General features: G+C 36.0%; 1 protein-coding gene across 1 annotated transcript; it reads left to right on the top strand.

Moving 5' to 3' along the window:
* The first annotated feature begins 533 nt into the window (after positions 1-533).
* Positions 534-2618, top strand: LOC130941546 (nuclear-pore anchor-like). Its single transcript, XM_057870098.1, has 2 exons — positions 534-756; positions 1940-2618. The coding sequence occupies exon 2, from the start codon at positions 1948-1950 to the stop codon at positions 2515-2517; it is 570 nt and encodes a 189-aa protein (XP_057726081.1). The 5' UTR covers positions 534-756; positions 1940-1947; the 3' UTR covers positions 2518-2618.
* Positions 2619-11612: the final 8994 nt, after the last annotated feature.

Below are 11612 nucleotides of genomic sequence, written 5' to 3'. Positions count from 1 at the left end.
ATCGGAGTGTCTTTGCAGGTACCACCCCCCATTCTCACGCGAGCACAAGTCGGACGGAGCCTCCCGAGTTGCGGACCTACCCGGAGTTCTCCTCCATCACACACTTGGGCCGCCAAACGCTATCCATTGGGCTAATCTCCGGTTACCTACCGTAACAATAACAATATACTTTTTTTTTATAAAATCAATAATATTGAGAATTTTACTTTGATTTTGTAGATTCTAATTTTTTAATGAAAACCTTTGTTACTTATTTATTTAAAAAAATGTTTATTTAAAAATTTCAACTCACATAATTTAATATAATATTTCTTAAAATTTAATGTAATTAAGGAGGCGAGTAAAAATTGATGGTTAACCAATTTAATCGGGAATCAGCAATGTAAGTGATCCGGTCTTTTACTTATAACCGATCGAAAAAAAACCGTTGAAAAACCGTCAAATTGGCCGAGAACCGACCGGTTGGACCGGATCGGTAGCTGTCCGGTTCAGACAAAACTCTAAACCCTAAACCCCAAAACCCCCTCTTCCCCAATCATTCATTCATTTCCTTTATGACACAACTCACTCCCTGGACTGGAGAACTCTGAAGCAAAGTAACCCTAGCCCTCCATCGTCGCTGCCGTTCTCAGGTCCTCAGCGCCGCGGCCGTCCCCAGATCCTCAGGACCGCCGCTTCTTCCTCTTCCCCGAGTCTGGAACCCAGTAACTCGGCAGGTCCTCTTCATCTTCGCTGGCTTCTCGGCACGGAACCCAGGTTAGTGGCTTCTCGTCTTCATCTTCACTGTGTGTTTGGTCTTCTTCTTTTTCGCCTCAGTTCTGAAATTGTTGTTCTTCGGTCTTGTTCTTCAATTTTTGTTCCATTTTTCTGCAATTCTTCTTCGGTGTTGGCCCTAAGTTTGGTTCTGAAGTTTGGTTCTTCAATTCTTCTTCTTCGGTCTTCAGTCTTGGTTTGAACTTTGAAGTTTGGTTCTGTCTTGTATTTGCTGGATGCTAATGGTGGACATTTTACAAATTTGCAAATTTGTATGGTTCTGATTGCTCTGTTACTCCACTGGTTTACCAGTTGCTGATGGCTCCTAATTTGTTTGTTGCAATATTGTTGAATGCTGTAGGCAGAATTTAAATATGGTCTTGTTGAGGATTTTTTTTTTTATTTTTCATTGTGTTGTGGCTGTTTTTAATTTCATATCTGTTTTATTAATTTCAGTTATGGATAATAGTATTTGTTGATGGATCTGTAATTGCCCAGGTTCTGAATCTATTTGTTGATGGAGCTGTAATTGCTGCCTTTGATTTTTTTTTTAATTAACCAGGTTCTGAATGTATTTGCTGATGGATCTGTAATTGCCCAGGTTCTGAATCTATTTGTTGATGGAGCTGTAATTGCTAGCTTTGATTTGTTTGTAATTGCTGGTTTACTAGTTGCTGGCTTTGATTTGTTTACTAGTGTTTTGTGATTATTGGTTAATGTTTTGGTTTGTTTGTTGCTGAATGCTGTAGGCAGATTTCAGATATGGTCTTGTCCATGATTTTTTGAGTTTTCATTGTGCTGTGGCTGGTCTTTAATTTCGTATCTGTTTTATTAATTTCAGTTATGGATAATAGTATTTAGATATGTTATTGATAAATTATGAGGTTGGGATTTAATATTTAGATATGTTTTTTTACTATTTAACTTTTGAGTTTGTATTTTGATAAGATCATATGGATTTGGTTGATAATAGTTTATGTAGTGTTTTAAATTTGGAAGATATTTTAAGATTTGTATTAAACTATAATTACATTGATTTGTTTGATTATTATGCATTGGTATCTGATTTACTACTGCATTCATATGGAAACCTGTTTGATTGAATGAATTTAGGAAATGTGATTGTTAACTGCTGAATTACATTGATGTGTGTTTTACTGTTTTTGATGACCATTCCGGTTTTCAGGAAAAACAATGCCGTTGTTCCTCTCAGACGAGGAGTTTGGGCAGTGCGACGCCGCCACCGTTGCAGCAAAGGCTGATGCCTACATCCGCGGCCTTCTCCAGGAGCTGGACACGCTAGGTTCCCGCGTAGACACTGCCATCATCAACGCCCAGCAGAACTGCTCCCTCCTCAAGCTGTACCTCTTCCTCCTCCAGAAGAACGATTCCAACATAATTGCCCTGAAGTCTCGAGTCTCCGAACTTGAGTCCAGATTGGAACAGCGAAACCTGAAAATCGCTGATTTACAACAGGAGCACCAAGTCCAGCTCCAAGTGAAAATTGCTGATTTACAACAGGAGCACCAAGTCCAGCTCCAAGTGCTGAAAGATCAGCTGCAGGATCTTGAGAAAAAACTCAAAGAAAAGGAAGGATCTGAGTCGGAGGGATCAAAGGAAGAATCTGAGTTGGAGGGATCAGAACCCAAGGTCGAGGAAGAGCCTGCTACGATTCCTGCAAGACCACGTGGAAGACCTCCTATTCGTCGAGGTTTAGGTCCTGGGCGGCCTAGGAAGTGGCCGCAGACTTCTAATGATGTTTGATATTTGTTCCTGTATGAATTTTCACTGCTAGTTATACTACTGTAGTGTTGATATGTTTAGATATTGTTCATAATACATAGTTGTCTGAATTTTCACTGCTAGCTGTACTATTGTAGTGTTGATATGTTTAGATATTGTTCATAATACATTTTAGGAATCAGGTTTGAGGTTTGTCATTGACTCCTCTTCGGGTATCTCATATCTGCTTTTGTTACATTGACAGTTGTGCGAATTTTGAATATAAATTCGAGTTTGTCTTTGTTGTTGAGCGAGAACTATTATTATTCACAACCTGTCATGGTATAACATTAGCCCAATCTCTAAGTTCTGGCTCAATTCCTCGTAGAGGAGGCTCAATAGCCTCCTCAAAAGAGGCCAGTATATCTTACGGTTGACCGAGGAAGCATCCAATAAAGAAATAAAGTTGATAGATTATTAGGCTCGGCTGAGACATTATTTGTAGTTTATTTGTCTTAATGTGAAAAAGAGTTGATCCCCACAAGTTCACTTTATATTTCTCGATCATACATGAATACATGATGAAAGGGTGCTACAATTAAGAAGACAGTGGTGATATAATTTGTTAGCCAAGATTAAAAAGAGATCTTGTATGTTATTTTGGATTTTTTTTAAATAATAAAATTAATATTATAATTATTGATATACATATTTTTTAGAGTATTTACGTTTTTTACACTAAGCATTATCTCGTTTACAATGTAAACAAATTGTTTACACTTACAAAACTTAGAAAAAATGTCGAATCAATCTGCAAAAAAAATTCTAACACTTAAGTCAGTAACTCAGTATCAAATTTTAGAATACTTAATCTCTAAAGTCAGAATATTCTTTTTTTTTTCCTTATTGTTCTCTATAGGTCATATTCGCTTCCTATTTATCGTTGCTTAATGTAACTGTTCTGTATATTATTTTTCCGAGATTTGCGTATGAACTATGGAAGCTATTCCCCGCGTTTCCGTTATTTAACTTTTGAAAACTTGTTCCGAAGTATAACTATAACATAGTGCCTTCAAATTGTTAGGAACGGACCAATAATAATAATAATAATAATAATATGGCATGTCTCTGTTCAAGGATATTGTAGCTGTCATAGACCTCCCCAATATCTGATATCTTTCCTCAAGAATTGCTTTGTCTATAACTATTTGCACCTCTTGGGCAGTTGGGCACTACGTGACACTCACAAAACCTGCAATTAATCTTGAGTGTTAACATGCAGGCATAATAAAGATATACGCTATGAGTAAAAACTTAACAGTAATACTAAGTGTTCCTGCCAGGAGCTCGAACCGAGGTATAAGTCGGTTGGGATCCAAGAGGTTTGATCGGCTGTATCTAGTGAAGATCGTGCCACCAATGCGAGCCTCGTTCGAGCAGTGAGGAGTACCTGCAAAAAAACTCCGATGCTTAAGTTAGTTTATGAACAGGAAATAATATTCTATTCGCTACTATCGCAAGTGTATCTTTTTCTGATGCCTCTTGACTATCCGATTAGCGCTATTTATGGTTGGTAGAATATGTTAGTGGGTCCGAGATCTTCGGCTTTGTGTCTCGGACTTGTCTCAAAGGCCTGTGTCGAAGAAAATGTCATAATATATATTTGGACATAAATTTTTACATTATTTTTGCTGACATCTGTTAGGAACTTCCTAAATCCTTCTTGAAACTAGGAATGATTAATAGAATATTTGTCGATACACTTGTCAATTTGTCATGAGGAAGCTCACGATATAGTTCCTGGAACCAAAAAATTCACATCGTCTTCCCGGCAGACATCAACCTCTCAAAATTTATAAAGGAACTGCTCACAACTTCACCATCTATTAGAAGACCAAATTGGTAAGCAAAATCAATCTTATAATGTGATCGTACACTTTTCAAACTACATGTAAAAAGTATTTGTATTCGAAATGCTACTACTCAATGAATGTATTAATAAGAGCCTCATTCAACTTGAATCTGACGGTATCAGCACTAGACTATGAGAAAGAAAGAACTAAAAACGAGTGAGTGAAGAAAAATGAGAAGAATAGAATAACAGAGAAGAATGGAATAGTAGAGAAGCGAACTTGAAGTGAATCAACATCACAATATTCAAATACAAGTGAGGTATTTATAGCCTCAAGTGTCACACTTTTCACACTAACTACAATTTAACAATTTTCAACTAATTCTGTCCACGTAAGCTCTTTCCTAACTAACAGCTGAATCAGTAGCACTCTCTTGATCCTTCTCAACACCATCTCCACCATTATTCCCCCTCAAACTTAAGGTGGAAACACTTTGCACCTTGAGTTTGCTGCGAAAATGCAGAACAGAAGGGAGAGCCTTAGTAAGGACATCAACAACTTGAACACTCCCCAAAACATGACTAACTTGAATGACTTTACTAGTGACAAGGTCTCTAACAAAATGCATATCCATCTCAAAATGCTTGGATTTGGAGTGGAGAATAGGGTTTGCGGCTAAAAGAACTGCACTAAGATTATCACAATACACCATTGGAGCCTTAATGAGATGAAACCGAAGCTCAGCCAGGAAATTCTTCAGCCAGACAAGTTTAGCAGTCAAGTCGGCCATGCTGTGATACTCGGCCTCGGTACTAGAGCGGGCAACCACATATTGTTTCTTAGAGGACCACAAGATCATATTAGAGCCAAGAAAAATACAAAAACCTCTGTGTGACTTACGGTCGTCAGGATCACCACCCTAATCCGAGTCATTGTAGCCAGTTAACTTCATAAAAGAAACCTGGTAGCAGCAACCCATAGTTGGCGGTTCCATTAATGTAACGCAACATCCTTTTATACAACATGCCAATGAGAGTCTAATAAAGAGTGCATAAACTGTGAGATTTTGCTCACACTATAAGCCAGCTCAGGTCAAGTGATGCACAAGTACTGAAGACTTCCCACCGCAGATCTATAAAGCTTAGGGTCAGCAAAAGGAGTGCCCCGAAGCTGAGAGCTTGACAGTAAAAAGGAGTGGACTAAAAGAAGGCTTGTAGCCATCCATGCCCGCCTTTCTCAGCAAATCCTCAATATACTTCTGTTGTAAAAGAAGCATTCCCCCTGAAGCTGTCCTGGTTACTTGCACATCAAGAAAGTACTGTAGCTCCCCCATGTCCTTCAAAGAAAACTTGCTGCCGTGTTTGGCAATCACCTGAGTAATCACCTGATTAGATTCACCAGTGATAATTATGTCATCGACATAAACCAACAAGTAAGTGCTAACACCATGCTCAAGATGAAGAAAAACTGAAACATCAGATTTAGTGGGAAGAAAGCCTAGCTCCCGCAAACCAGCAGCAAGTTTGTGATACCAAGCTCTGGGGGCCTGTTTTAGGCCGTACAAAGCCCGAGTGAGCTTGCAAACCAAGGTGCTATCACTTTTAACATACCCTCGAGGTTGCTTCATGTAGACATCCTCACATAGATCGCTATGAAGAAACGCGTTATTCACGTCCAATTGCCAAATAGACCACGATTTTGACAATGCCGTGGACAATATTACTCGAATAGAAGATGGTTTCACCACTGGGCTATATATTTCCCTAAAGTCAAAGCGAGGCCGTTGGGCAAAGCCTTGAGCTACTAAACGCGCTTTGTACTTTTGGAGACTCCCATCCGAGTTGTATTTAACCCGAAACACCCATTTACTCCCAATAGCCTCCGGCCATGTGGTAATGGTACTAACTTCCAAGTATTGTTCCTTAACAAAGCTTCATACTCAGCATTCATTGCCTTCTTCCAATCAAGGTGATTGAGGGCTTTCTTAACTGTTATGATGGCTTGAAAAACTCGAGGCTTGCAAATTCCAGCTTTAGACCGAGTAGTCATAGGATGAACATTATGAGTTGAGTGCGAATTGAGAGAAAGAGAGCTTGTTGAATTCTGATAAGAGGTGTGGAAAGGTGCTGGTGTGTCAACAGGTAGAGTAATCTCAAAGTCAGAAATTGGAATGGGAATAATCGGCATCCTTAAAAGGAAAAACACCCTCAGAGAAGACAACATGCTTTGTCACAATTACCTTGCCATCAGCTGTAAGGCATTTGTAACCATTATGTTGCCAACTATAAACAATGAACACATAAGGGGTAGAACGAAAGTCCAGCTTGTGATGATTATATGGTCTCAAATGCGGAAAATAAAGACAGCCGAACACCCTGAGAGACTCATAAGGAGGCAATTTTCCGAAAGCTTTAACATAAGGGGAGACATGTTGAAGAGTGGGTATGGGAAGAGTGTTGATCACACGAACAGTAGTGGCAAAAGCTTCTCCCCAAAACCGGATAGGCATACCAGCAGCAACAAGCATTGTTAGGCCAATTTCCATCACATGCAGATGTTTTCGTTCAGCATTCCCGTTCTGTTGATGAACATGAGGGCATGAGAATCTATGAATAATACCCTGATGCTGTAGGAGTCTAGACAAACTGACATATTCTGCTACATTGTCACTTTGAAACATCTTAAGCTTCTTGTTAAATTGTAACTCTGCCATCTTTTGAAATTGTTCAAAAACTGACTTTAATTGACTTCTTGAACGAATTAAGTACAACCAGGTATATTTGGTACATGCATCTACAAAATTAACAAAGTATCTATGACCATGACTCTCTAGAACTGGAGCTGGCCCCCAAATATCCGAGTAGACAAGCTGAAGCGGCTCATCATAAATGGTTATTGAGGTAGAAAAAGGTTGCTGATGCGACTTCCCAACACAGCAAGCACTGCAGACATGTTTATTTGGAGCAAAAGACAGATTACAACTTCGAAGAACTTTAGCTACAACACGATTATTAGCATGTCCCAACCGAGCATGCCACAATGAGAATTGATCACTATTAACTACTGACACTAAAGTTGTAAGAGTGTTATTCAAAAAAGTAAAATCAGAAAATCGATATAGGCCTTTGTTCACCTTCCCTTGAAGCAGTAACTCATTAGTGTCCTGAGATTTAACACAGCATCCATTAGAGTGGAACTCAAAAAAGATTCCATTATCACAGCAAAACTGATGCACACTCAACAAGTTCTTAGTGATACCAGGCACATGCAACAACTTATCAAGAAAGAAAATTTTAAAGCCCAAGCTAGATTTAAAAAATGATTCGCCAACATGTTTAATGTTCAAACCTGATCCGTCTCCAACTACTACTCTTTCAGCTCCATCATAAGCTGTACTTTCTAGTAAATTCAATTCATTTGAAGTGATGTGGTGAGTCGCTCCGGAGTCTAGATACCAACTCGGATCAGCCACAGTAGTTGGTGTAGCAAGCACATTACTCAGATTCGCACTTGGCTCATTGACCTGCATTTGTCTCTCACCGAACCTGTCATTAGATCTCTTGTAGTCTGTGCCAGCAATCCAATGCTGTGACCAAAGCGTCCACACACCTGACACTGAACTCGCTCAGACGAGCTACCTCTACTTCTGTATTGTTGATTTCTGTCATAGTAATTACCTCTTCCTCCATTAAGATTGCCTCTAACAATACCATCACTAAAACTCCCTCTAATGAAACCTCTACCATGAAAACCTTCAGAGTTATTCTCATACATCATAGATCTACTGTTATTAAACTGAGATCTGCCACCTAGAAAGGTCCTACCTCCTTGACCTTGATAACCTCCTCTAAAATCTGTTTCTCTCAACACATCTCATTGAAAACCATTCTGTGAATGTTGAGCTAAATTAGTTTGAACAAATGATTCAGGTTTCCTAAACCTTTTATAACAGGCATGCATTTGCCATTAAGACTACTTCTAGTTCAGTGACACTAATACTTTGTGGTCTAGTTAATAGAGAAGTAAGCAGCGGAGCATACTCCTCAGTTAGGCCAATGAAGAATGGCATTAATGTGATCAATTTTCCTAACTGGCTCTTCGGCAGAAGCCAAGGCATCAATTGTACTCTTAATGCTGCTTATCCTATTCCTTAGTTGCATGACCTTAGCTCTTATCTGTGAGGTAAAGTGATCCTCTAATCTCTTCCAAATCTCATAGGTGAATGTGCATCCAACCATCCGTGTGGTGAATGGCTTAGACATGGATGCTAGAAGCCAGGATTTGAGCAACGCATCTTGTCTCTTCCACCGTTTGTACTCTGGATTTAGGGTTCTTGAAGCTGCATCTGCGACAGTGAGAAATCTCTCAGGTATATCAGTTCCGGTGATGTGATTTAAGAGATCATTCCCTTCAATTGTGGACTCTGCTTGATCCTTCCATTGAAGGTAGTTTTCTTCATCTAATTTTATTGGAGTTGAAGTGAACCCTGGAGCTCCTTGTTGTTGAACACAGCTTAGATCTGATAGATCTAAATCTCCTGACGCCATTGAAGTAGTAGAACCCAAACTCTGATACTATGAAGGTATCAGCACTAGGTTATGAGAAGAAAAGAACTAAGAATAAGTGAGTGAAGAGAAATGAGAGGAATGGAATAGTAAAGAAGAAATTAGTTCCATTAGAGTGAACTTAGAAGTGAATCAACATCACAATATTCAAATACAAGTGAGGTATTTATAGCCTAAGTGTCACATCTTTCACATTTGCTACAATTTAGCAATCTCCAACTAACTCTGTCCATGTAAGATTTTTATTAACTAACAGCTGAATCAGCAGCGCTCTCTAGATTCTTCTCAACACCATCTCTACTACTAGAATCAATGCTAGTGAAGACAAAGAACAATGTGATCATGCAAAATTAAATTATCTTTTGATATTTCCTCACACTAATAATCAATATAGTATAAAAATCTAGAACACTATTATATAGTATAAAAATCTAGAAAAAAAAAATCATAAACGGCTCCTGACAATTATTAGGGTGATGGTTGAGGAGGAGGGCAAGGCGGTGGTACTGAGAATATTAAGAAAGAGGGGAGGGAGGATGATAATAGTAGTGGTGGAGAGAAGAGTAATTTATTAGCATCAGAAATTACATAGCTTGTTGCTTAACTGAAATTGATTGAAAATAAAATTATGAAAATAATCTATAGTTTTTTTGTCTGTAAATACATAAGTTCATGGAAACAAAAAGTCAAAGAATTGTCATCAATCTTCTATTACTTTTATAAGTCTAATAACATATACAAACCTATAACCTGTCTTTGGTGTGACCTACAAATACATATTATCAATCAAACCTAAGCATAACATACATATTAGTATATTACTATCTAAATACCTAAACTTCTAAGTTATCATTTTGTAGTTCATGCTTTTAGGCTAAATTTATTTTAATTAGAATGACTCAATTTCAGAGTAATAATACTACTACTTAGTATAATAAAACAATAACACTCAAAACACTTAAAAAATAATAACAACAAAGAACACATAATATTCCTAAAAATTAAAAATAAAATAAACACACATTCCTGAAGTAAGATAAGCAAAAAGTATTTATCTAAAACCCTCACTAACAAAGTGAGAAATATAGGAGATTACTCTACATATTGTCTGCTTTTCCATCATTGAAGAAGCAAGTTCTCATTTCTTAAATTTGGTCCTCTTATTCATTTGCTAGAATTTTTGTACTCCTGCTGCAGCAAATGTTGTGGCTTCAGCTCATTTTACTTTCTCCATTTTATTATTATTATTATTATTATTATTATTATTATTATTATTATTATTATTATTATTATCTATCTTCTATGTACCATAATCTTTTATTTTTGTGCTATTGCCTGATTGATTTTTGCCTATCATCATATGAAGGTTATATCATTTTATATTAAGTCATAGACATAACACAAGTAATACCAAAGTTTTGTTTCCTGTATGATTCACTACAAGAAAATAAAATATTTGTAACAAAAATTTTGTATCAATTTTTAAATTATTACAAATTGTTAATTCTTTTAACAAAAATTAATTACAGTTACAAAATAAAATTTTTTTGTAACAACATGACAATTTGTTATAAAATGTTTAATATTTTGTAATAACATGATTTCTTTTGTTATAAATTGTATTGGTTCTTATTACAAAATGGTATTTTGTTGCAAAAATTTAAAATATTTTGTAACAAAAAATTAATTTGTCAAAAAATTTAATATTAAAAAATTTTTTGTAACTAAAAAAGATTTTGTCACAAAATTTAAAAAATTTTTGTAACTAAAAAAGATTTTGTTTCGAGATGTTGAAACCTTTAGTGTTGGAAAAAATTTATTTATATAATTTATTGCATGATAATTTTTTTTTCAAAACTTTAGTTTTTCTAAAATATTGATTTTGATAATTAAGTATTTTTATAAAATATTAAAAATTAAATTATTAATTTTAAAAAATTGTAAAAATTATTTTTTAATCTTTTAAAAGAAATTAATATATTTAATCCTTATTAATAATCAATTTTTTAAAAAATTAATATATCTAATATCTATTAGGAATCAACTTTGAATTCTTGTTAGAAATTAATTTCTCAAATAAAAAATATTTAAAAGTAAAATATATTTGTTGATAATTTTATTTACAGAAAATTATTTTTTTAAAAATAATTAAATTAAATTTTATGATATTTTGAGTTCAAAATTTATTAGGATTTATAAAATTTTTTAAATAATTGAGTATTTTTATATTAGGAATTTAAAGTTTTAGTAATTAAAAATAATGAGAGTTTTATACAATTTAAATTAAATAATTGGAAGTTTTGATTAATTTTATGAACTAAAAAGAATTTATTTATTTATCACTGCTGCTATTGTGATTTTGTTGGTGGTGATCCTGGTGATCTTGATCTTCACTGTCTTCAAGCAGAAGGACCCTATCATTTCCTTGCAGTCGGTTAAGGTCAAAGAGGCGAGTTTGGTTATTTTTCCGATTGGGGCAATAAATGTGTCCTTGGGCATATTGCTCACGGTTGAGAACCCCAACCGTAGAAGCTTTAGTTACCACAACAGCACGGCGTATCTTAATTATCGTGGGAAGCTTTTGGCTACTGCCCCATTGAAGGTCTTGTCATGAGATACACTTCCAGCTCAAATATCTCTGAACATCAGCACTACTTTGAATTTCTATGCAGATGACATAATGAAAGTTCTGGATTTAGTGGCTGATTTTGTTAAAGGT

Source organism: Arachis stenosperma, chromosome 7, assembly GCF_014773155.1.
Source record: "Arachis stenosperma cultivar V10309 chromosome 7, arast.V10309.gnm1.PFL2, whole genome shotgun sequence".
NCBI lineage: Eukaryota > Viridiplantae > Streptophyta > Magnoliopsida > Fabales > Fabaceae > Arachis > Arachis stenosperma.
This window is presented reverse-complemented; position numbering and strand designations above follow the sequence as displayed.

Excerpts from the sequence above, each read along its gene's own strand:
- LOC130941546 (XM_057870098.1), top strand. The coding sequence starts at position 1,948 with ATGCCGTTGTTCCTCTCAGACGAGGAGTTTGGGCAGTGCGACGCCGCC.